General features: G+C 43.4%; 2 protein-coding genes across 6 annotated transcripts in view; one reads left to right on the forward strand and one right to left on the reverse strand.

The window, feature by feature from the left end:
* Nucleotides 1-55: 55 nt before the first annotated feature.
* ANKRD16 (ankyrin repeat domain 16) lies at nucleotides 56-11,899 on the reverse strand. Its single transcript, XM_019738242.3, has 7 exons — nucleotides 10,942-11,899; nucleotides 8,751-8,971; nucleotides 7,191-7,233; nucleotides 3,982-4,090; nucleotides 3,139-3,300; nucleotides 1,921-1,999; nucleotides 56-902 (listed from the first exon to the last, which is right to left on the reverse strand). Exons 1-7 carry the CDS (start codon nucleotides 11,283-11,285, stop codon nucleotides 745-747), a joined length of 1,116 nt encoding a protein of 371 aa, XP_019593801.3. The 5' UTR covers nucleotides 11,286-11,899; the 3' UTR covers nucleotides 56-744.
* Nucleotides 11,900-12,018: 119 nt separating this feature from the next.
* FBH1 (F-box DNA helicase 1) overlaps nucleotides 12,019-26,850 on the forward strand; it is a 38,850-nt gene continuing 24,018 nt past the window's right edge. Inside the window, exons 1-6 of one of the 5 annotated variants that reach the window (XM_074325023.2) lie at nucleotides 12,075-12,193; nucleotides 18,099-18,288; nucleotides 20,331-20,486; nucleotides 22,473-23,074; nucleotides 26,179-26,309; nucleotides 26,413-26,548. In XM_074325023.2, coding sequence (XP_074181124.1) covers nucleotides 22,538-23,074; nucleotides 26,179-26,309; nucleotides 26,413-26,548 — 804 coding nt within the window. In that variant the 5' untranslated portion in view covers nucleotides 12,075-12,193; nucleotides 18,099-18,288; nucleotides 20,331-20,486; nucleotides 22,473-22,537. The other 4 variants (XM_019738226.3, XM_074325024.2, XM_019738229.3 and 1 more) reach the window with 4 other exon arrangements.

The raw sequence follows: 26,850 nt of genomic DNA on the forward strand, positions 1-26,850 counted from the left end.
CAACAAACCCTATTCCTCAACTGAAGTAATAGAAAAGTTTTGAAAATATCTCAGATACATTTTTTATGTGTATTTATTAGGTGAAGAGAGCCAATACAGAACTTGTCTAATAAAAAAAATAATCACTTCAGGATCAAAACAGCTTAAACAGCAGGGCTTAGAATACAGAATTTATAATTAATTCCTTATAAGTGTCTGTTTAAATAAGACAGATTATAAGCACTTATTTCCTGGCTAGAAAACCAAAAGCTAAACCCATGGTCAAGAAATGCCTAAGAAAAAAAAAGTAAATAGGACGATTATTTATGATTTATGGCTCAAGCTAATAGCAATTTCTTCTAGTTTTAACATGATCGTTGCCTCACCACATAATATTTACTATAAAACATCTCATGTATCATACAAATATATACATATGTGTACTACATTACATTTACGCACACCACATGCTTCTCTAGGAGCCGACACTGCCGCACAAAGGTCCTGGAAGTCCGCTTGCAGGGTGCAAAGAGTGCAGTGCGCAGGTGAAGGAGAGTCTAAGCGCGTTTAGGAGCCCAGGGGCCCGTCCTCCCACCCGGAAGCCAGCGTCCATCTCCTCTGGGAATCCTCAGCTGGAGTGGAGAGTGCGAGGTGGGGGGTGCGGCAGAGGACACGGGCTAGCCACCATCTCACCGGACCCAGTGACGACTCAAGCAGCAGGATATAAGTCACCAGGAGTCTCACCGCCTTTGTTCAGAAACACCCTCACGTCCTCATGCTGCAGCTGAAGCACTGAAGGATGTCTGTGCTCCGTGTGAGCTGCTGAGCCAGGGTGCCCGTGATGTCTGGAGAGTCCCTTAGCCCAGACCGCAGAAGAAACTCGACACAAGCCACGTGCTGACCCGCGCAGGCCAGGTGCAGGGCTGAGCAGAGACACAAGTCACACGAACTGAATGCATGACCCCCAAAGCAACACTGACATGGCAAATAGGCTACTCCTAACCAAAATACGGATTCTCCAATGACACGGATTTTGTATTTCCTTAATCCAGCTACGTGACTCTGCCTGTGCTAGATCAAAACATTTTCCCTTTTCACCTGGAAATGGTTTAAAATAACAAGACCAACTGGAGAGTATTCAGAAGACTTGTCTAAAGCAACAAAGCAAGTCAATCAGAAAAAAAAGAGCCTTTAATTGGTACAGAAAACATTTTCAAAATTTTATGTGTAAGTAAAAATTCTTACCATGTGTAAGTAAAAATCTGTGTAAGTAAAAAATCTCACCATGAATAAGAATGATATGACAAAGACAAAAACGGCCGACAAATCTTCCCACTCGGTTAGAAGTTAGCGCTGTGGGACCCTGGCTCTGCTCCCGTCTTAGGAGCGTCTGTGTCCCTGGACTCAGCGGCTGTGACCTGCAGCCCTGGGGTGAGCACTCAGTCATCTGTGGGGCTCTGAAGCATCACACAGCGTCCACCAAACCCCTGGGGTGGCCACTGACGTGCAGATTGTCACTGCGGTTTGCTCTAGAGTCCAAGTCTAAAGAATTATCTGTGGAAATGTCTTCTGAGCCCTACATTTAGAAAATTGTAGTGATTACAGTTTCCGAATACACTTCAAAGCAAGAGGCCCTAGGAAGAATCTACGCAATGCCTGGACAGCTGGCGGCATCATGGGTGAAGATACAAAGTGCTTTAATGTCACATACAGTGTGGTTTAAAATAATAAAAATAATAACAGAAGTAATAATCAGTAGTAATCATCACACTGCCATGGTAACAGCAATAATTCTACAGCTTTGTAAACAGAGGTGTTATTTTAAGGAAAAGTTGCTGAGCTACTAGAGGAATAACATTAACACCAATGTTTTTAAAAACCCACATATTGTTTACTTTCTTTTACTAATAATTTCCAGGCACATATACAAAGAGGTCGTACCTGATCGGTTTCTTTCATCTTTAGAGTTGAGGTCAGCACCCAAAGTTACTAGTGTCTGAACTGTGCTCACATGTCCTTCCTGAGGGTTGAAATAAACTCGTTATCACTTGTGACAAGGACCTTTAAACACAAACTCTACTGCACGTTAGGTGCTTTTTCTAAAATACTCAACTGCTAAATCTGATTTTCATATCTAAAGGAAAACTTGTCAGCTCATCCTCAAATTTCAGTATAAATCATTAAAGACAGGTTTTGGTGATGTTCAGTTATTAACAGATGATCAGTTTTGTAGGCCAAATTATCGACTAAGACAGTTGGGTTTCCTTCGGTGTAAGGAGTATACATATTGCGATTTACACAGAACACACGATTCCAAATGCTCCCAAGCAAACATACTCTTTGCTAAAATCTTTAGATAAAGTAGAAAAGATGGGACCCTCTCCTGGATGGCAATCTCATCACAGCTGGCTTTATCATTCATGAGGCAATTTATAGACTTTCTGTCCAGATAGCTAGCTCATTAGTACGTGCTGAGGCTAAAATCAAGGCTGTAAATTCAGTCTTCCTATGGGTAGACCAACCAGCTTTATTCCCCCGTGGCCATAGATCATAATCTTAGCCCACCCCCATCTATCTATCCACTGTATCATAGGGGAATGCAAGTAGGAGAGTGTAGTTCACCAGAAACATTCCTGTTGCTAGAAAAACAAGTAAAGGCAGTAGCCAATCACATTAAAGATAATACACAAAAGCCTCCTAGCCTTTAAAATGGGAGGATGTAAACAGCTACGTTTTTAGTGGAAACTTTTTGCATGTCTTAAATATTTTACACATTGGAGAGCCCAGTAAATGCAATTTCCTTGCCTCAGTTAAAGAAATTTTAACTTCTGAAATCTACTGTTAAAGAAGGAGAGCTAGAAATTTAATACAATGCATTTTTAAGGCTTCAACATCATTCTTGAAGACAAAAAAGGGTGGGAGGAAACATAAAGCCTAGGCATTACATGGAGTAAAGGGTATTTTCAGTTTTTACCTAGCAACAAAGACAGGTGTCTATTTAAAGGACACAGGGCTTCAGAACCATGAACATTTCAGGAGTGTGTCATGGGCAATTTCTTTCTTCCACAGAGATGGAGCCAAAGAAACAGGACTATGGAGATCGTCCTCAGTGGCGTAAGTCAAACCCACGGAAGCAGGGACACCCTTCGGAGAACAAACCTTAGCTGCATAATGAAGTGCTGTGAGGTGGGTGGATGTTGTTCTCACATCTACATCAACGCCAAGTTCAGAGACCAAGAAGCGGACGGCTTCACTCTGCCCAGTGACTGCGGCCTTGTGTACAGCCTGGGCCCCCAGGGAATCCTCAGCAGAAACACAAGCCTAGCAGATTGGGGAGAGACAGGAACAATAAGCAGCAGAGAAACCTGCGCCCATGGACCTTCTGACATTTGGGCTAAATTCTGTTGTTTATGTACATTTTTTCTGGACAGATACTATATAACTTTTGCCAGATTTTTTTTTTTAAACTTTTATTTATGTAAGTGTGTCTTTCCAGAACCCATCAGCCACAAAGTAGTTGTTTCAATCTAGTTGTGGAGGGCGCAGCTCACAGTGGCCCATGTGGGGTTGGAACCAGCAACCTTGTTCTTAAGAGCACCGCACTCTAACCAACTGAGCTAACCAGCCGCCCGCCAGATTCTTAAATGACTCTCTAAACAAACAAACAAAATGTTTAAGATTCAATGCTCTACACTAAGTGAGCTCAGTGGGGACAGTTTGCTGTTATTACTATAAAACAGCTACTGGTTATTGAATACTTACTTTGCTAACTGCTTTATGTACATTATATTAATCCTTAGAGTAAACCTCTGAAAAATTTAAATTTATTGCCATTTTACAGATAGGAACACTGATGCTTAAAGAGGTTGAGGGGGTTACACAGGGGGAGCATGGCAGCACTGGGATTTTAACCCAGGATCCGAAAAACTATAATTTCTGTTTATCCTATGACCAAAAACTTGTAGGAAGAACCAAAGGAACGAACTCACACCATTGCTGTACCTTATGTTTTTCGAGGAGCAGCCTGGCTATGTTGATGTGTCCACACTGAATCGCATCCATAAAGGGTGTGAGGCCACACTTATCTCTGCAGTCTGGTTCATATTGACAGCTAGAACCCAAACCCAAAATAACAGAGTTGAGAAAAGCCACCGCTTCAAATCCAATCGACATTTGACTCTTGACCACCTGCAGTAGGTGACATGCTAACAAATGGTCTGTGAAAACCTGGAGCGCTCGCCCTCTTTTCTCCCAGCTCAGTATCAGAATTTAGCTTTCCCCCAGGAAATTTGCTCCTCCTCTAACCTTCACCAGACCATTTTATAGACCATCATCTCTCCAGCTTCTCATGCCAGAAGCCCTGAAGTCACCCCATAGCCTTCAAAACCGATCTATGACCAAAACCTGTCAATTCTGCATTCAAAATATTTTTAAAAACTGTATCTTCCTTTCCGTCTCTGCTTTCACACATTAAGACCAAGTCAATAGACAATAGCTTTTTAATTTTTTCTTCTCACCTTGGAACCTGCCTTGCTAATAGTCACACCTACCAGAATAATCTTTTCACCGTGTAGTTTGGGTATGGTCGCTGTCGTTCAAAACCTTTAACTAAGTACTTCGCCAAAACAAAGGACAAAATCCAAAACCTTAACATGACCTGCAGTGGTCAGCATAATATGGCACCAACTTACCCCTCCAAGTTTCTCCCGCCGACATGCTTTGTGCTTACCGCAACCCACCTTCTTTCCGGTCCTACTTCCACCCTGCCCCATCTTCTTCTGTTCCTACCTTCCTCATGGTCCTACCTGTCCCAGGGTTATCGGTTCTACCTCCCACCTAGCCTGTCTTCATCCGTTCCTACCTTTCTCACAGTCCTACCTTTCCCACCTTGTCAGTTCTAACTTCTACCTGTCCTACCTCTTTCTTGGTCCTACCTGTCCTCCCAACCTCCACCTGTCCTGCCTTCTTCCGTTCCTACCTTCCTCGTTGTCCTGCCTCTCTTTCTTCAAGGTCTTACCTGTCTTCTCATCTTCCTAGTCCCACCACCTCCCTGCATTATCTTCTGTTCCTAACTTCCTCACGGTCCTACCTTTCCCACCTTCTTCTCTGTTCGACCACTTCCCTGTCCTACTTTCCTCCCGGTTCTACTTGTCCTGCTTTCTTGTCAGTCCTACCTCCCACCTGTCCTACGTTCGTCAGGGTCCTACCTTCTTCCTGTTCTTCCTTCTCCATACTACATTTTCCATTCCTACCTTCTTCTGCTCTTTCATTTACCCAGCTCTTTGTTGCTTTTGCATTTGCTGATCTTCTCTTCGTGGAACATTCTCTCCATTCTTCGCTTGCCAAACTACAACTCATCCTTCAAATCACAGCTTCAGCGTGACCGCATTGAGGCCTGTCTTCTCTCCTGCACTAACAGTGCCTTTGCTTCCACATACCACTGTGTACTGTTTCTCTGTAGTATTACAGGTTTTCCCGCCATCTGAAAGTAGAGCATTCCTATGAGAACTTTTGTAAGCCAAATTGATGTAAAGTGAAGAGTATCTCCAGTTTTCTGAAAGTTCGTGTTACACATGCCACTTAACCTTTATGAATGACCTATATTAGTACAGCAACAGCTTTTTTTGTAAAATCAAAAATCCTCTTTGGAGTTTTTCAGTTAGTGAAAACAGGTACTAATGTAGCTCTTGCGTATAAGGGCAATAATGCAAACTTTCAGAAAGTGAGGATATCTGTATTACAATTTATAATTTTATGATATTTATTTCTATGATTGTCTATATTAGACTTCCACACTAGCCTACACGCTGTTAGGGAAAGGACTGTTTTGCTTATCACCTAGCACCTAACGCCATAGAAGGTACTTTAAAAATGTTTATTCAACGACTGATTATAATTTTGTAGACAACCAAGTAAGTTTCAATTTGCAGTAGCAAGCCCTACACATAAACAAGGCGTTCAGGGCACTACATTAAGCCTCCGCTCTTCTTACTATCAATCGTCTCCTCAGGTAATCTCTTTTACACTTACGGATTCAATCACTACGTCTATGCTGATGAAGCCCACATTTGTACATCTCCTTTGGACTTCATATCTGTATCTGCCCCCTTGCTGTCTTTACTTGGATGTCTCACAGGTACACGCAACTCCAGGTGTCCAAACGTGAAACTGTCATCTTCTCCCACAAAACTTGCTCCTCTTCCGCTGTTTGGTACCTCAGTAGATGACACCAGCACCATCACCTGTTGCTTAAGCGAGACCATCCTTCTCCCTCATTCCCTTTATCAAATTATTCATCTAGATCTGTTGATTTCATTTAAGCATCTCCAAGTCTTTTTCTTCATATCTACAGTCAGCTTCTTAGTCCAGCTACCATGATTTCTCTGCTGTCTAACTACAATAGTCTCCCAATAGCTTCCACAGCACCTACTCTTGTTCCCCCTCCAATCCATTCTCTCTTTTACAACCAGAGGATCTTTGAAAAATGCACATTACCCATGCCCCTCTTAAAACCCTTCAATGGCATCTTATATGCTTAGAATAAAATCTAAAATCCTTCCCATGGTCTACAATGTCCCTCCCACCTGATCGAAATCTGGCGTCCCTCTCCCGCCTCACCTCGCACGATTCTCCCCCTCACTCCAGGCTTCTGCACATATTAGCTTCTTTCAGTTTCTTAATGCACTATGCTTTCTCCGGTTCTTAGTATTCACAGGCACTGTCACCTCTGCTGGAATGCCCCGTGCCTCCACTCTCAGCCTCCTTCAGGTATAGCTTAGATATCACTGGGGCTGAGATGCCTTACTTCTTGGCCAACTTGGGTCTTCCTGTCACATGCCCCTGTAGGGATCCTGCAGTTCCTTGTAACACACACCAGACTCACACGATTTGTGTAGAGTCTGAATTCCATGAGGGGGAAACTACACTGTCTTGTTTCTGTTGTAGCCCCTGCACCTGGTACAGGTCATATTAGGCATTGAATGAACAGATGAATATTTGCTAAATGAATAGACAAATGGATGATTTCCTCTCCTGTTGGTTAGCTATTTTTGTTTTATGTGCTTTGAATTATCTGCTTCTGTCCTTTTTTCATTTCTCTTTTGGTACCTTTGCTTCTCTCTGAACAGTTTGTCTGAGCTCCTTATGTAGCATCGACATTAACTCCGTCATAATTAGCAAATATTTTCCTCAATTTGCTGTTTTGTTCTTACCTCTGAAGAAGCACCTTTACTGCATCTAAACAGCCATGCATTGCTGGGAGAAGAGAGTTGAGAATTAGAGCTTTTTAATGCATATATAAAATGCTTCTTTCCTCCTGACACCTATCTCTGCCCCATCTTTTTAGCAATGACTTACAGGAAGAAGTAATTTAATTAGGTACACTAATAAAAATTTAGCTGGATAAGTGGTAAAGAAGGATGGTTTTACTGAACAGGACAGAGCCAACACTGATTGTCTCGTCATTATGAGCACTTTTATGGCAAATGTTTAATCCTGAATTTATCTCCTGACTTTTATGCTGCAAATCCCTAGGGCCAGTCTGCTTTTGCCCAAGAAATGTAAAATATTTTAATACTAATTTATTACAAAATAACCAGGAATTCAATTCTACTAAAAATAACTATAGTCGATAATAAAGATTTTGACTATCTGTTCCCCACTATTTTGTGTAAATGGCTGGGTGATATTTCTTCAGAAGAGCAGGAGAGCTAGTCAAACTTTGTGAGCAGAGAAATATTTTCTACTCACTTGCAAAGTTTTAAAAAGGATTCCTTGGTCCCTAACTGCCCACTGTGGCTACAATAACTGTATGCATATTTCCTAAACTATATCATGTCATAGGTGTTGATTTTTAGAGAACTAAAAGCCCTGTATTCTAATTCAATGTACTATCTAGAAGGCTAAAGATTATTTTCTAAATGTCTTGATCTGGACTGTTGAGCTCCTTAATATCCATTTCATCTTATGCCATAGCACTTTTGCTTTTTACTAATTTAAAATAATTTATGAACAAATAATTCAGAGTTAAGGATAATTCTGAATAATGACAACCGTACCCCATGTTTAACATTATCACTAGATAAGTAAAATATACTCAGGCCCAGGTATCCAGGTATTTAATTGTGTGTGTGTGTGTGTGTGTGTATACACGAAATAGCTTACCCCAAATCATTAATGTAGGAGAAGAGAAAGATCAGAGTCACCTCCTTTGATATTAATGTAGTTCACTCCCATAGTTGCGGATACAAGTCGGTATATATATCTATACACACACACACACAAAACATCTCTTTTCCTCTTGCCTTTAATAATGATAACGGGAAAATGATCATGAAAATAGCAGCAGCCAGTTCTGTGCTCAGGATGTGTCGAGCGCTGTGCTAAGGAACTGATACACATCTGGCTTCTTAAACCCTGTAACAACCTTGTGATATGGACATTATTGCTGTCATTATCTTGCTGATAAGGAAACTTGCTCTAGAGACTACGGTCTTTGCCCAAGGTCAAAGACAGTGAAAAACAGAACCAGCTTACCATCTAACTAGCTAGGGAGGGTAAGACAGATATGCATGAAAAGTGAACTAACACAAGAAAGAATACATGTTAAGTGCCAACTGACATTAGCTTAAACTAAGTGTATGCCCAAATACCCCAGAGCTGCTCCTATTCCCTGCCCTCCGTGCCCTGTGGGGAACTCGACGGAGCTCTTCAGGGCTGGGGCAGCAGGCCGCACACGCACGCCTGCCTCCCTGCATGGCTTTGGCCCATACCTGCTGTGTGCAGAGGCGTTCTGCCAATTTTGCTCTCTGTCTTCCAGGCAGCTGGGCAAACGGTGAGCAAATACTGGAGAATGGAAGGGTCACCTTCTCGGCTGGCAATGTGGAAGCTATTCCAGCCATCTTTGTTCTTCAGAAGCGGATTGGCACCATGTTCCACAAGGACCTGGATCACCTCGAGATTCTTCTTCGTGCAAGCCATCATCAGAGGAGTCCTAAGGTGAAACAGGACAAGCTGTCAGATGAAAGGGCATTGGAACTGTGCAACGGGGTCTTCAGAAAAGTGCACATCCTCAGCAGAGACAGAAATCCTAGAAGCCTCAGGGGTCTAGGAAGCAGGAAAACAGCTTTGACTGGCATCTTCTCTGCCTGCTGTGAGGACCCTGGGTGAAATAACAAAGGGAAAATGATTGTGATGTAGGCATACTTATCAAAGGTGGGTAATGAGGAGGCAAAGCTGCTTCTGAGCTAGTTTATAGTATGGTACCGAATTGGGAGAGAGCTAATCCAAACCATAAACAGTTTTCTTGAAGAATGTTTGCATAAGAGGTACTCTGGACTTACCCCATTCACTTCAGTCAGAAACCACTTCTGAATTAAATTGTGCTGAAAAGGAGTTTAAAAGGAGTATTTGACACGGTGCCTAGCCATAAGAAGCAGCACACGTTGGTGAAGCAAATGAAAAGTGTGATTAGTTTCTCAACTGACTTGTGTCCACAACTATAGGAGTGAACTATATTAATATCAAGGGAGGTGACTCTGATTTTCCTCTTCTTCTACATTAATGATGTGGGATAAGCCATTTCGCTTCCATGAGCTTCTGATTTCTCATCTGCAAAATGAGGGCGCTCCAACTCCTGAAAAGCAGGGGTAGGTCTTGTTTTCCTCCTATTTCCTAGGGTTAGAACCCATGTCTGGCACATAGTGGGAGCTCACTGTACTTGGATGACCTCTAAGGCCTCACTGAGGACCTATCTTCTAAGATTGCTATGATATCAATTACCAACACTTTTCTTTTTGTAATGTAATAATGATACTGAATGAGAAATTAAGAGGGACAAACCCAGATAAATGAAGGTTGGAATCTTCAAGAAGGGCTTCACAGGGGGAATGAATCTCGAGCAAGGCAGGATGATTGGAAAAGCAGGGAAGATATTTCAGAAAGCCAAAAAGGTGAGAATAGGCAAAAATGTCTCACTGTGACATCTCCCAAATACATAATCAAATGAACCTTGTCCTTTGCTTTTTAGGAACCTATTTCTTTATTCACAAAATTGCTGAGTATTGGGGTCTTTGACTCTTGGAACTGTCTTTATATCAATTTATCAGCAGTACAAGAAAATCAGTCTTGTGCTTAGTCACAGCCAAAGTGCAACCCTCAAAACACAACCAGGCCTCCTCCCCTCTTCAGTAGGCAAGATGCATTTTAACTGCTGTGTATAGCTGTCTGCTGTGTTCCTTATTTATATCACATCAGGAATTACTTGCAGGGAGGAACTTCATTATGTTATGAATCTTAAGACGTTCAGAACCTCTAAGGAACCTGACATAGTGAGTACTGAAAACAAGGTCGACCTCACAAAACGGAATTGGTGTGTGTGATGGTACGGATGAGTAACTTGGCTGTGGAGGTGGTTATACAAGGCTACTCGTGATAAATTCTGACAGCGCGACACACACAAGTGTATATATAATCTGGAGAAATGTGAATAAGCATACTTTGCCTGTAGCAATGCCAATTTCTTAGTTTTGTTATTGTACTGTAACTGTGTAAGATGTTAACTTTGGTGGAGACCCGGGGAAGGGGACATGGGATTTCCCTGAACATTTCTTTGCAACTTACTGTGAACCTGTAACTATTTAAAAAAAAAAAAAAAAGTTAGAACAATGCCATTGGTGAAGTAATCATTTAACTTGATGTCCACAGAAGAACTTCGCTTTCTGGGGCTCATGTTACATGTAGTACAGACAATTCATTGTTTGAATGATTATACTGTTTGATCATACTCTCTTCTGTGCTTTATAAAGGGAAGCAACTACCTAGACCGGTTAACCCCTAAGGGTAGGAACAATGTGCCCTAAGGAGAAGGCTGAGAAGCTTTGCTGCAGGGGCAAAGTACATGGGAACCTATGATTCTGCGGAGAAGGGGGGCAAGGGTGTTTTTCTGGAACTCCCTCCACCTACCAGTCGGCCTTCTTCAGGCAGTCGACCGCAGCTCCACGGCCGAGCAGGTACAGCACGCAGTCCCGGTGGCCCATGGAGGCAGCTTCGTGCAGAGGCCGCTTGTAGTCTCGGTTGGCGGCCTCGATGTCCATGTCACAGGCCTCGGCCAGATAGGCCAGGACGTCCCGACGCCCGTGACGGGCGGCGCAGTGCAGGAGGGTGTCCCCGGCCGGCCCCCGGCAGCCGGCGCGCCCGGCCCCCTGCAGCTCCTCCTGCAGGGCGCACAGCTGCCCTTCTTGCACCAGCCTACAGAGCCGCCGCGGGTCCCCGGGCGCCACCATGGCCACCGGGGCCGAGCGGGGCATCAGAGCCCCCAACACTGCTCTGCTCCGGGTGAGCGTACTGGGCCCCGCCACGGGACGGCCCCGCGCCCAGCCTGGCAGGGGGAGAGGCCGCGCTTCCCTACGCGGCGCGTGGTAAGTCCACCCACGAACAACTCGCCTCGCGGGTCGGGGCGAACGCACGCTCCGGGAGTGGGTGTAGCAGTGCTCGCGGGCGTGCGGCTCGTTTCATTTTGCGGCGAAACACTAGGTAGTGAGGGAGCTGCCTTCGAACCCACCCGGAGGGGCGACCACCGCCGGGGCCCACGCCCACTCCGCGCCGCAGCAGGACCCGCCCCGGCTCTGTCTGCGGCCAGAGGAGGCCAGCGCGAGACCCGCTCAGGTGAGCTGCTCCTTCACCGGTGTCGTCACGCCCGCGTAGACACTGGTAAAGGAGCCCGCCGGGAGCCGCTGCCCGTGTCTTCACCAGGGGGCCGAGGCCCTCCTGGATGGCTGAGGCCCCGCGCGTCCCGACCCACCGCTCCTCCCAGACCCAGCTGCAACCAGCCCCCGCCCCGCCGCGTCCGCTCCTTGGGTTCCCGGGAGCTCGAAGGAACTCTGGGAAAGTTTCCACTCGCCTCCTCACCCTAGCGGAAGCACGGGCGGGGCGGGGCCGCTAGCGATGGCCGCGCCCCTTCCGGGCGCGCGTTGCGCTTGGCCGCAGGAGCTGTCTGTCAGGGCTCCTTTCCGCGTGCTTTTTCCGATTGGCCGCGGAGGAAGTCCATCAGCCCCGGCGGCGGGCTCTTCCCGGGGCTGCGGCGGGGCGGAGCTGTCAAAGGAAGTCAGAGGCCTGCTTCGGCTCGCGCTGCCCTGGGGACGCCGGGACTGGGAGGCCGGGCGACCCGGGCCCGGTGGCGACGGCGGTGGCTGGAGCCCCGGTCTGGAGGGCCATAGTGCGTGAGCCCGCTGACGTGGCAGGGAGCGCGAGTGGGGCCCTGCGCTGTGGACACTTAACCTTTTGGGGTCCGGAGCCGGGGTCCGGCCTCTCGGGGCGGGGAGAGGATCCGCGGGGGACGTGAGGACCCGGGGCCGGGGCTGTTGACGGCGGGCGAGCTGCAGGGGAGCGGCGGGGCATGCAAGCCGGAGGCTAAGGGGAGCCCCCACACTGCGTTCTTGCGCCCGGGAAGTGGGGAGCTCGTCGTTTCTTGGTGGTTGTAGGGATCACGGGGGACGTGGTCTCGGCTGCCAGGAAGCCAGCATTTCCTTTTCTACTCTGGAGTTTTGACCTTGGGCAAGTCATTATTTATTGTGTCCTTTTTCCTCTTTTATTTGTAGTCTCTCTCCCCTTTACCTGAATATTAAGAAAATTAAGGTGATGTGGGAAGGCCTTAAGCTTGTGGAGGGTCCGTTGAGATCTGAGCAAGCTCTTTGGGGTGATGCAAGGGATCTGGGCAGGTGGTGAGTTCTTTCTCCGCTCTTTTTAGGTACTAGTCTTTCTAGGTACTTGAAACCTCTTGGTGTTTTCAGTTCCTTTAGAGATAAAATAGGAGTTGCTACTATTTGCCAGTCTTAAAAACAATTGTGCTTTACGTATTTTATTGCACTTTGTGGTTTACAAAGCACTTTACATTAATGATGTAACCCGCAGACCACCCTGTTACACGTCATTACAGGTGGGGAAATTGAGGGAAGTATGGTAGCACCTAGTGAGTGTCTGCTAGTGCCTGGCTCTGTGCTGAAATAAATTGAGGGAGATAAAATGGAAAAAGACGTCTGGTATGGGCCTATGAAAACAAGCCCATTTTACCAGTGAGCAGAGCGAATCAGGTTAACTTCCTGAGTAATATTGGCAGTCATTGGAGACAGAACTAGGTCCAATATCAACTTTGCAAAGTTTTTGTTCTGTTGTATGTTACCACTTCAAAAAGAGGGAAGGCATAAAAGTGCTTCGAAAGGCATGAAGTTTTAGAACATGCCAAACATTGTTCTTTCTGCTGCTGCTGTTGTGGAGTCAGTGCAAATGGAGTTGAAGCATCTGATAGTTTCACACTTTTTGCTGCTAATGCTCCCCATCCTCCACCCCCCGCCCCCCCTTCACCCTAATTACAAATCACCCCACCTTTTCTTGCCTTATGCCTCCAGTTTCCCTATTTTTAAAAACAATACATGGATGCACAATAGGATAGAATGTTTTAAATCCAGATGATTGGTTACTTAACTGATGTCAAATGCAACTCTGCCTCTCCTATCTTCTTTAGAAACGTATTTTGGTCTGTATCCCTCTTTAGATAACTAGATGGTAATGTATGTATGTGACTCTCTCCATGGGCCCTGTGATGTTTCTGGAGCAAATGCTTGTTATACAGAAAGCTAACCGGTGGAGCAATTCTGGGGTCTTGCTGATTTCCCAGTTGGACTGCGCATTTCTTTTGTGCAGGCTTTTGGAGTTTGTGGGCTGGCCTTTACTTTGTCTTTTCACATGTGGTCACGTTGGCATGGTGATTTGTTACTTGGCTTCCTTCCTTTTTCTTATGTTGTATTTTGTAGTTATGTAGCTTTCAGCTGTGGTCGTCGGTATCATAATCATTTGACACGTTCTGTGATCTTAGTGTGTGAGCATCAAACTGTTGGTCTTGGACTTACAACTCTTAATTTCAAATTGGTTGCCATCATCTTTTCTCTGCTTGTCATATCCCTCTATCCTTCCTGGGTTGATTTTGTTTGAAGACTGAATTTGATTCTGACTTTGCCCTTCTGGCTGTAGAATCACCTACTCCTAGAAGCATCTCACTAAAGTACCTCAAATCTTATGTCTCCAACTGTCATTCACATGCCTTTTGAGGACCAGTCTCATATTTCAAAGTACCCCCCTGGAGCTTTACCTGGCATTCCACAGTAACATTAAAACAAAACAAACAACTATGTTCAAAACTGAAAACTTTCCTCCTCCGTTCACGCCAGGAAAAAGTGATTAAAACAAAAACACTGTTTCTCCTTTACTAATTAACATGGTTAATGACATTCAGTTCTAGGTGGAAATGCCAGTTCTCTTTGTTCTTTCTCTTTACCCTTTCTCTTCCAGTCTTGTCAGAAAAGACTTACTGATCTTTGCTTTCCCCTTCTCCCTATTTCTGTTGCTGCTGTTCTCAGGCCTTTATCAACTCTCCCTTTGGCTAGAAAAGTGGCTTTCTGCCTTATTTTTCTGATAGCCTTCGTATTTACCCATCCTCTATCCTACCTCCAGAGTTACTGTTCTAATGTGTAAATTTGATTGTGCACTGACCCTGCTTAAAAGCTCGGTGGGTGATTCTCTGAATCATCTACCTGATCGAGTCCAATTTCCTTAGCTTTATATTTAAGGACGTTCATTGTCTGTGCCTCCAAATTCCTTTTCCAGCTTTGTCCCCCATCCGTGACCCTCTTGTCCTAATGAAACCCAACTTCTGCCACACCAGTCCTGTGCTATTTCTCTGTGTTTTTGCACATATTCTTTCTTTTGCGATACTGAATTCTAGTCACCTTTCAAGGCTGAATGCTTCATAAAGCCTTTTTCAACTTTCCTAACTCTGTTTACTTTTCTTTAGTATCAGAGCACTTCATGTGTGCATTTGTGTAGAGCTTATATTGCCTTCTGTACAGTAATTTGTGTTTCTTTTGGTAGCTGCCTTATGGGCAGGCTAAGTCTTACTCATTTTTGTATGTTCACACGCTAAAATTGCATTTGATACCAGAGATAGCAGGAGAGGAAGCACTCGTGGTGTTCCCCACGAGCTTTGGTTGTGGAAGGAAAGTGGTCGTGGAATGAATTGACAGTAGAAGCCTTTCAAATGTGTACAAGTGTATTCTACTCTGTAGATAATGTTCATTTTCGTGTTTTTCCTTTTATTCACTATTCCTTCTTTTCCTTGTGGGAAGCATGCATAGAGAAGCTCCCTCCATCCTAGTTTCTTTGTGAAGTGAATGTGTCGCCAAGACAGGGGCAGGTGTTTGCAGAGTGTGAGGCGCTCTAAGGACCATTGAGCCTGGAGCCTGGACCTTTGGGGTTTAGAGGGGAGCAGGCTGTGGCGTGGGGGAGGACTCTGCATGAAGACTGAGTACTGGGGAAGGAGCTCTCTAGCACGGTAGTGTTTTCTCTCTGCGTTTGTTTATTTTAGAGCGAATGGGGACAAAATGCTTTGAAGTTTTTCCATTTTGAATCTACAGGATTTAGTGATATTTTCCTTCTCATTACACCTTCCAAATATTTGCTTGTTATTAAATCTTTGGTTATGTCATTTCACAACAATTTTAAAAAAAAGTGACCTAGAAATTAAACCTGAGGTTTTTAGAAGCTGCTTTAAATCTTTCTGGATATGGAAGGGAGAATGTTATGGTAGAAAGGACACTGGACGTGGAGAGTCAGAAGACCTACCTTCTGTCACCTACAAGCTGTGTTGTGACCTCAGACAAGTCTTCTCTGAGCCCTGGTTTAATCGTGGCACAATCGTAGGATTGTGCAAAGATCCAGTGAGAACATGTGGAGAAAAGCTATGAAGCAGTTAGGAGCTCTAAGATGGCACAGGGTGGCAAAGCCATGGAAGACAACCTAACCTTCTTTAGAAGGACGTGCTGTAGTTGTGCAGCTGTTCATTTAATTGACAGTTGTTTGTGGAGTAATACACACTGTGCTAGGGTTCTGTGAGTTCCTGCTCTTCCCTCCCACGAGACTGTAGGGCTTTTAATCCAGGGGTGGAAGTCATATCAGTACACACTTACACAAACAACTGTTTATAATAAATAATAAAATATACTCTAGCAGTAATAATCATTTGTACGTGACACATATGGAACACACATACAAATGGTTGTGACAGGTGTCTCAGAGACATGCAGGGTGGTTTTATCACTGCAGGCAAAGTGCTTGCTGCCTGGAATGAGTACTTTCTCCTGTGCTGGAGTTGGGGAATCCCACCTTCAGCTGTGTTTAAATTGTGCTCTTCCGTAGGTTTCCCAGGTGGCAACTTGACCTGAGTCCTTGTAATAATGGGCGACATAGCACGTCTGCTGTCTCCACAGGAAACACAAGAGGAAAAGTAAACTTGATGATCGTCACAGAGTCCCTCAGAGAAGAGTGAGAGGCTTAGGGAGAACTAACGGCTGAGGGGAGGTGACTCAGTGAGTTATCCAGGCTAGCAGGGCTGCCCTCTCTGCTTCTTGTTATGGGCAATCTCGCCAGTCAGATACCTTGTACTAGAGTGACTTAATTTTTTTTTTTTTAATAGTAATCTTTTCCTCCAGGAATTGTAGGCACTTACTATCTTCATCTTGTCCATTTAGGTCTGTAACCTGCAAATTTTAGAGAACTTTTTGGTAAATTCTGATTAGTAAAGGTAGGGGAAGAAAGGAAATTATTTAGTATTCATTTCACATAATCTGGGAATGGTTAGGGTAAGCTTGGCTGCAGTTACAAATGCAAACATGTAATGATGTCACAATCAGAGTTCATTTCTCAATCCCATAACAATCTAAGGTGGGTCCAGATTGCTGCAGTATATGCGTGTGTGTGTGTGTGTGTGTGTGTGTGTGTGTGTGTGTGGTGGGGGAGGAGTGGCACTCTTTAAAGCTATAATTCAAGGAGCCAGGCTGCTGGAGTCTTCCTTGTTGAATGTGTGTCTCCTAAGAATACCCTGGGGAATCAACTTCCCCGTGCGCTGGCCGGGGAGCAGAGAATGGAGGAACAAGCATGAGAGGTTTCACGGGCCGGGACATCCACCTGCAAGCAGGACAGGGAAGCTGAGGAAGAAGAGGGAGTACAGCCTTCGCCACAAGACCCAAAGCATCCCATTTCACTTTCTGTGACTTGTTTTGTAAATTGTTTATCAATAAAGAAGATGAAAAAATGAAGCTGGGCAGATTAAAACAGAATTGAGGAATCAGCCACGGACTTGTCATTCACCAAGTCTGAGTACCTGGTATTTGCATAGTATTGTGCTAAGTGCTGTGAGGAGTAAGGTGATGAGACATGTTCCCTGCCTTTTAGGGGCTTGTAGTCTAGCAGAGGTTTAGTAACTAGTTCAAGGGAGATGGATCAGAGTCCAGTCTCATTAGTGGGCCTAACTGGCGGGGGCGGGGGCCGGAAGTGGGGCTAGGACGGGACAGGTCATCTTCAAGGTGAGGAGATCCATGCTGGGTAAAGGCCAAACTCCAGGTAGTCACCACTTTGAAGTCTGACAGCGAAGACTGGGGACCAGCAGTCTGAGCTGGGGGCTCTAGAAAAGGGGGCCACGGGAGTGGGGGAACAGAGGGATGTCATGCCATAAGGAAGCTGTCACTGGAAAAGCAGTATGGGAGTGGGAAAAATTGTTTGAGAGAGTGATTTTCATACAGTCTCATTACTTTTTTCTGTCCTCACACCTGAGGGATATGACACATTTCTGTTAGTTACTGTGGGAGAGTCTCCAAGAGGGGTTCACATACCCGCTGAGCTATGGGGGAGACTCCGTTGACCATCTTGGGACCTTGAAGAGTTTGGAAAGCCCACGAGTGAGTCTGATCTCTCTCCAGGCCCTTAGCTGTGTATATTCATCACGGAGCACTCTTTGCCTTTGCTCCTGGAAGCATCTTGAGCGGCTTGTAACAATAAATGCCCTTTCAGAGCGGTGCAGAGCGCACCTGCCGTTTAGAGGGGGGCATACCATGGGGCTTGGGGGACTCAGGGATGGAAGAAGTGGCCTTTGAGCATCTTTATTTTGATAAAGTTGTATTTGAGTTGCTAGTTTAAAAGTATATTAATACAGGAGGGTGGTTAGAATTTTAGTATAGTTCTTTTCTTAAATTTTGCAAGGCTCTTAATGATATGAAACCTTATGCATCTTTTAGGAGACAGAACACTGTGGTCGACGTGTGATTCTTCTAATATTTCAGCTGACAGGTTTTGTCAGCTTCAGCGTGGGTGTTACGAAGTACTTTCATCTATATTGTCTCATTTGAACCTCCTAACCGTTCTGTGAATTCAGTGTGGCACGTGATTTTAATCCCCGTTTTTAATGATAAGGAATCAAGGCTTTTGGTGAGTCATATACCTTCCAAGCGGAGGAGGCCTTCTGACTCCAAATCTGAATACATCACGAAGCCTTTCAGTTAAATGACTTGTTTAACTCAAGGGAGCGGCAGGACTCCTGGCTTCCAGCTCTGAATCACAGCACTTCATCTCTCAGAGGCCTGAGAGGCAGATACAATACAGGCCAATTTTTCTGACATCTAGCTGAAGTCAGAAAAGTAATTTTTGATATGTAACTACAGTAAGAGTGTTTGCTTGCTTCCCAGATAAGCAGTCATGGCTGAGGTGACGCCATTCCAAAGGTGACAACACAGGGGGCTGTATTAGTTAGTACTCAGAAGCCAGATTTCCCAGTCCAGGCGCCCCCGCCCCCCACCTGTTAACCATCGCTCCATCCATGAGGGCTTCATGCCAGAACACGATGGAATATACCAGCACTCTGGAAGCAGAACACTTCTTCCAGTCACTCCCCTTACCTTTTTCTTTTGCTCCTGCGTCTTTGTTAGAATCCTGCAAACATTTAATCTTTTCAACAAGCATTTACTATTCAGATATGTGTTATAAAATAAATACACAAATAAAAGTCTACCTCTGTCCATATTAATCTACTTTTCCAAAACAGTTTCTTTTGAGTTTCTTTGATGTTCTCTTGTCTGTCAGGTGTGGTACCTTTAAGGTAGGTCCCCCAGGTGGTCTGCTTTTGCTGAGTTCCACATGAAAGCAGTCCTACAGTAAATTCCTAGTAGTCTAGGGCTTAGGTTTTTCTACCAGCCAACCTGACCGCTCTGACCTTGCTGTCTTGTCATCCTCCTTCACTCTTTCAGTGTTTGTTGAACATGTATTGTGTGTCTGGCTACCTGCAGCGGGTACAGCAGTGAAAAGACCGAATACTTCCTTACCCTAGAGCAGGGGTGTCCAAACTGCGGCCTGCGAGCCAACTGCGGCCCGCAATCCATTTTTATTTGCCCCGCAGCAAATTCCAAAAATATATTTAGTTAAATAAACCAGGTGAGGCAATATGTACTTCACCTCGAGTGAGTGGCCCGGCTGTTTGTGTGTTTTACCGCATATGGCCCTTGGTAAAAAACGTTGAAAAAAGTTTGGACACCCCTGCTCTAGAGCATGCTTTGACTCTTAGCCATGTGATTAAGACATGACTACCTAATGATGGTCATTATCAGTGCCTCTCTGTTTTTACTATGGCATCATTAGAATAGTTGGCTGGGAAGGGCTGTAGATAAAGCCATTCTTACATACTTTTTACAGAAAAAGTTCCAAGGTGCATTGCATATGTGTGATTACCTCTTGGATACAAATCTGCTTGTAGCCTCTGTCTTGCATATTTCCAAAAGCTGAATTTAAGGGTATGTTTTAGATTTGGGTGGGCATTTGAATACTTAAGACAGAATCCTAGGTACAATTGCTGCTATAATACGTTGCTGTGGGAGAATATGAAATTTCCTCCCCTGAAGATCCTTAAAAGTGAACTCTTCTACTTAGGAGCCTTGCTCTGATCCTATGCTCAATCCTGAAATCCTCTGGGGACTAAGAGGTGTACAGTGTGGTCTTCCCTGGGAATTTATAGTGACTTTTATTGGTCACTGCATTCTGCTTCTGACACTTGGAGAAGCTGGTAAGGGGATGATGAGTGAGTTTATTTTTGAAAAGCTATAACCAGCTCTTAAATATTTATGGTTATTATGGGAACATAAGTGGCCTGCCTAAGTCAAGAAAACGATGCCAGACCTTGAGTTATCTGTTAGTGGCAACTTCTTTTTGAATGAGTATCTCGTGACCAGGGCTTCTAGAAAGTATAATAAGTAAAAAAGTCTGTTTCAGGATCTTATTTTAGGATTCTTAAAGTCTAGGGTAGACATGGTAAGGAACTCGGAAATGACTAAAAGTCGGTGGGAATATAGGGAAGAAGTAAAGGGTTGGCTGGGGTGATCCACAGTCAGTGTAGTCCTGAGAATTAAGTATTACTGGTAGGCTTGTAGAATTAATGATAACTAACAAGTGTCCCATTTCTTCTGCCTGTTGGTACAAAACAGTGAGACGGTTTAAACGGAAGCATCTTACAGCCATCGACTGCCAACATTTAGCTCGGAGTCACTTGGCTGTGACCCAGCCCTTCAGTCAAAGATGGACAAACAGAGACCCAAACCACGGTCTCTATCCTAGACCCAGAACAAAAAGAGGGACTAGGGGTATGTCTTCCAAAAAACTACCTTGCATTTCAGAATCTGTGGTGTGTGTGGTCTTTGAATACCTCCCAGTATTTGTAAGTATTGCTGCTGTGATTTCGTAGTCCTGTTGCAACTGTTTGACACCTTTTTCATTATTTGAGGGCTTTCCATGAAAATCCCATCCATTATGATGGTTGGTAAAAGCCCTGGGAAAATGTGACTGAATGAATTCCATTAGCTTGCTTAATTATAACATGGTAGGAAACATGTACCAATATCACCACTATTTCAATCTAGAAACATTGTGACTTCTTGACTCTGTAATAGTCCTGTTTGTCTAGTTGTCACTAGGTCCGCTGTATGATTATATTTCTCCAAAATGTTCCCTCACCCAGTGCTTTCATGGTAGACTGCTCCCTTTGTCACCTCAAACCTGGACTACTGCAGTAACACTTCTCCTTGCCTATAGATTTTCTTTCTTTCAAATCAACTGGAACATACATCATTAAGTAGATAATCTTGAGGACCATTTCCTGTCATGTCAGCACCCTCTGAAGAGCCTACAGTGAAGTGTTTCTGTCACTATTACGGACTCAAGCGCAAACTTGCCGTTACGTGATATTTATTACATGCAAGTTGTATTTCTGGCAGTTTGGTTTTCTTATAACCCATTGATGTGCCAAGCGAATTCCTACTTTTGTTAATACCTGTTAGTATGATCCAGATTGCCTTGTTTACCTTTGCTATATCTAATTTCAGAATCCAACTCAAATCTTATGCAGTTTTCTGTAAATATTATAGTACGTGTTTATCACTTTTGGAACTGCTGTAACCAATTTATGAAGCAGTTTTTAACTAAGTGGTTGTATTTTGTTTGTTTTGTGTGTATAAGTCAGCTTCTCTGTGTTGTGAGTTTTTTACTGACAAAGACCGTCAGCATGTGTATGTTTCAGAGGGGAGTCCTGGCACTGACCTTGTAGAAGGCTCTTCATAGACATTGGTTTGATTGAATTCCACAATTAGAAAATAACAGGATTTAACCCAGGCCTGTTGACTTCAAAACTCTGGGTTTCTATTAAATGAAGCAGTTATAGTTTTTTTCCTAACATGGAAAAAATATTAAATTCTGTAGATCTATTAAAGGTTAAACCTAGTTTTATTCCACTTTCGTATTTTCCAAAGTGAGAATTCTGGCTATAGTCATTTCAGGAAGGAACCATGTATTTTGATATAAATTGATAAGGCGTTTAAATACTTTATTGGCCTTGGACAGTAATGTATAGGAGTTTACAATGCAGTGGTGACATGTGAAGTCACCATTTGATCCCCCTAAGTGCCTGAAAAGTCTGTGAGGTCAGGGAGTATACATACCGTTTTTTGCTTTATTTTTGTCTCAGAATCACAGGTGCTTATTAGTAAATGCCGACTGAATAAATGTGTAGACTAGATTAGGTACCAATCTAATACTATGAAAAAAATTCTTATTTTAAAGTAAACTCCTCTTTATTTTGAAATAAATCAATGTGTCAGCTTCACAGGAGGAAATGAAAATAAAAGGATTTTAACTTGGTCCCATAAGAGAGTGTGTTTTACTGACTCCTGATAACCTAAGACATTTTCCTTTCTACTTAAGCAGACTTAGATTTTTTATTTTAAGAGCAAGCCAGGAGGTCTGAATTTTTGTAAGTGGATGTGTGAATGCGAGCAGTCGTCTGCTCTTTGTCCATTTACGTATTCAGTTTGTATATATTGCAAGGTATAATGTGTTGCTCGCACCATCTGCAGACTGGTCTCTGTCTCTTTCCAGATGTGTGTTTGACTATATGATAGAGCCAAATATAAATGTATTTTGGATTAAGCTCTTCATATAATCAATTGGCCACTGTGTCCTTGTCTCTTTTCTCTATTAACATAGGCAATTGAAAATTAGTTTGTCTCATTGGGGCCAACCGTGGGTCAGCAGTCATTATCCTTTTCTCGTTCATTCTGATTGGATTCTCTGTACAGGTCAAGGATGTCAAAGATACATCACTGAATTCTTCCTCGCCGGCCAGCGTCGGTGCACCAATGACATGGCCAAAAGCAATTCTGTGGGCCAGGACAGCTCTAAGGACTTGGAGGGTGAAATGATCTTTGCTGCAGAGAGCAGTTGTGCCCGGCCCCAGGAAGGTGATGGAGAAGCAAGACTGGGCCCATCAGGCTCTGCTCTGCCTGCAAGGAAGCGCTCTTGGTCCTTTGAGGACGAGAGGAATCAAGCTACAGGGACCAGCCAGTGGGATGGGGTTTCCAAGAAAACCCCACGGCATCATTTGTCCCCGTGCTACACAAAGCCCAGGGAAGCTAGGCAAGAAGCGGAGGGCTGTCTGTCATGGCTCTCTGCAGAGTCTGAAGAATCCAGCCAAGAAGTGGAGGACATGGGTCCTGATCCCATTCCTGACTCTTGCTATGGGCTTCTTGGGACCTTGCCCTGCCAAGAACCCCAGAGCCACATCTGTAGCATGCCCAGCGAGGTCCTGAGGCACATCTTTGCTTTCCTCCCCATGGAAGATCTCTATGGGAACCTGAGCTTGGTGTGCCACCTTTGGAGGGACATAATCAGTGATCCACTGGTACGTAGAGCGCTCATAGTTCTCTGATGTTTTCTCTAAAAGTACAGAGGTTAGCTTCACTTAATGCGTACTTCTGATTATAGCGTTTCTTCCGCAATGGTACTTTCCATTTGCCTCCAGAATAATACCCAGATTCCCTGGAGGCAGGTAAGGCCTTCCATGTTTGTCCTACCTTATTACCCCAGCCTCATTGCTCACTTCTCCTCAACACATCCCTGTGTGCTCTATACACAACAGATGATTGCTGCATCCCAACCATAGACTGCATATTCCTTTCCACACGTTGGTCTAATCACCCCACCCCCACCCCCACATAAAGGGCCCCTCATATCTCTGCTGATGTCTTACCTCTTCTTCAAGGCTTTACTCCTTCCCATTGAAATTGCTCGCTCTCTCCTGGGCTGCTGCAGGAATGTTTACCTCTGTTACAAGCTTATTGCCTTTTTGTGTTACGATTCAGGGAGCCTTCCTCCCCCCTTTAAATTATTAGCTCGTTGATAGAAGGCTGGTTGTCCTATAAATGTATTCTCCATTGTGCTTCACGCTATTTTACATATAATAGGTGAATTATAAATGAGCGTGATGTTGAATTACCCTGGAGTACCTTTTGAGGTTGGTACAGTGGGCAGCCCATGCTCTCAGAAAAGAATTCTCAGTGCTACAATTAGTCATATCACTACTCTGTCACTCTTCCCTTCTCTGTTGTTTAATTGCACTTCTTTCCATCCCAGGTTCAGGTTCTCAGGTAAACCTGAGGGCTAGGAAAATGTTTTTCTTAGTTTGTACTGGGATGCCAAAAAACTGTACATGCATGACTTGTATTCATCTTTTGTTATCGGTATATATTGAATATTACAATTTTAGTACAGTTGTTTTCCTTTCTTAAAATGTGTATACATTTTTTTTTTTTTGGCACCCTCTGTATATCCCTTAGACTAGCCATTGGGAATAAATCAGAGACACAGAAATTAACTCTCCCTTCAATTATATTAAAGTTTAAAAATTTAGGGATGGGGTGCAAGATGGATATATCATGACTTAGTACATTTTTCTTCTAAGCACAAAAGATTTTGGAGGAAATTTCACATCACTCTGGCTCTGTTCTTTGCTTGGAGTCTTGTCTCCTACTTTCTGAGAAATATCTTTCTGCTTTTAGATGTGAACCCTGTTTTGTGTCATAGTGTTTCCACCCACTAAATTGAGATCTCTCTGATGTGAACTGAATAGTCATAGATGGGGATAGGTAAGGGTTCTCTCCATTCTGCTTACGAAGATTTGGGGCAAGATATTCCAGCTTATACTTACTTACCTCTTGAAATGTTAGAATAATGCTATTTTTGTCATCACCAACAATGACATGATGTATTTATTGTCAGTAATCTATTATAGCTCTCATCTTCTTTTCATTTCCTATAGTGTCTTTTTCTGGCTTTGATATAAGTTTATGCTGGTCTCATAGAATTAAGTCTGGAAGTGTTCTCTCTTCAGTTTTTTCAGAGTCTAAGGAGATTTGATATTCATTCTTCTTTAAATGTTCAGTAGAATTCTCCAGGGAAGCCATCTGTTTCTGGGTTTTTCTTTTTTGGGGAGGTTTTTGATTACTGATTCAATCTCCTTACTCATTATTGGTCTGTTCAGATTTTCTATTTCTTCAGTCTTGGTAGGTTCTGTGTTTCTAGAAATTTATCCATTTCTTCTAGGTTGTCCAATTTGTTGATGCACAGTTGTTCGCAATTATTCTCGTATAATCTCTTTTATTCCTGTGACATCAGTTGTAATGTTCTCGCTTTCATTTCCTATTTGTAATTGGAATTTTCTCTCTTTTTTTTCTTAATATATGTAAGGGTTGTCAATTTTGTTGATCTTTTAGAAACAACAACTGTTGGTTTCATTGATTTTTAAAATTTCTTCTATTCCCTAGGTATTTTATTTATCTCTGCTCTAGTCTTTATTATTTCCTTCTCTCTGCTAGCTTTGGGTTTAGTTTGTTCCTTTTTTAAAATTTTTTGTTGTTGTTGTTCCTTTAGGTATCTAATTAGATTGTTGATTTGTGATCTTCTTTTTTAATGTGTTTCCAGCTATAAATTTCTCTCTTAGCACTGCTTTTACTGCATCCAATAAGTTTTGGTGTGTTGTGTTTTAGTTTTCATGAGTTTCAAGGTTCTTTCTAATTTCTCTGTGATTTCTTTTTTTTGACCCATTGATTATTTCAAGAGTACATTGTTTAATTTCCTCATATTTGTGGGTTTTCTAGTTTTCTTTCTGCTACTGATTTCTAGTTTCATTCCACAGGGATTGAAAAAGGTACTTTCTATAATTTCAATCCTTTAAAATTTCTTAAGACCTGTTTTGTGGCCTAGTATGTGATCTATTTGCAAAATGTTCCATGTACACTTAGGAAGACTGTGTACTCGGCTGTTGTTGGGTAGACTGTTCTGTATATGTCTATTAGGGCTAATTGACTTAGTGTTGCTCACACTCCCAGTTTCCTAATTGCTCTTCTGTCTAGTTGTTCTATCCATTCTTGAAAGTGGAGTATTGAAGTCTCCTATTGCTACTATATTGCTGTTATGAAGTCTCCTATTGTTGTTACGTCTCCTATAGCAATATTTCTCCTTTCAATTTTGTCGATGTTTACTTCCTAGATTTAGGAGCTTTGTTGTTGGTACATATATATTTATAATTGTTATATCTTCTTGGTGAATTGACCCTTTTATCATTATATAATCTCTTCCTTTGCCTCTTATAATAGTTTTTGACTTAAAATCTATTTTGTCTGATGTTAGTATAGCCACAGCTTTCATATTATTTAATGCTCATTGAAACACTGAGCCATTGTGTCCCTGTATTTCATATAGGGAAATGGAAACATTAGCTTTTCCCAGATTCCATCACAAGTTAGTGTTCAAACCAAAACCAAGACCCAGTTCTCCTAGTTTCCAACCAAAGTTTGTGAACTGTGTCTACCCTATTTACCAAACTTTTGATTGTGAACTGTAAAAATTGCTTTTCAACTGCTAGAAGATTATCTATATGTTTCTGGCCTAACCTGCTTTCTAATAGCCATTGCCTGCATGTTATTTTGGATTTTTTAAACCATACAGTTCATTCCTTGGAAGAAGCTGTATCATCAGTACCTGATGAATGAAGAGCAGGCTGTGAGCAAAGTGGATGGCATCCTGCTGGATAATGGGATAGAGAAGGAGTCCGACTTGTGTGTGCTGAACCTCATCCGGTGAGTTGCTTTTCTCCTCCGAGGAAGACAGTTTCTCAAGTCCTTTCCCATATAATCACTTACGATCGTTTTTCTCATGGTCTCTGCCGTGACTGTCTTCCAGCTATACAGCCACCACTAAATGCTCCCCCAGTGTGGATCCTGCGAGGGCATTGTGCAGTCTGAGGGATCACCTCCTCCTTCCAGAGGCGGAGGCGTGCCTGCGGCAACACCTCCCTGACCTCTACGTTGCCGCTGTGGTGCGTGCAGGGGCCGTGGGGAGTTTTTGGGGAGGGCGACACCTTTTCTCATTGGAAGAAAGTGTATTGGTGCCGAAGGTTATTTTAGGTTTTTTTTCGAAATCTTTCTTTAACCTCTGTTTTGAAGCCTTAATCGTGTTATAGGCCCCGTTAGAGAAGGAAAAGGCCACATTGCTGTAGATTCTTAAATTTGGAAAGAATATTCAAAAGCGTTTAGTCCAATTTCCCATTCTGCTTAGGAATCCTCAACAGAGATGGTCATGTAACCTCGGAACACTTTGATTCATAAGGATTTCTGTACA

This window comes from Rhinolophus sinicus, chromosome 1 (assembly GCF_057876585.1).
Source record: "Rhinolophus sinicus isolate RSI-liver-muscle chromosome 1, RSI-T2T, whole genome shotgun sequence".
Taxonomy (NCBI): domain Eukaryota; kingdom Metazoa; phylum Chordata; class Mammalia; order Chiroptera; family Rhinolophidae; genus Rhinolophus; species Rhinolophus sinicus.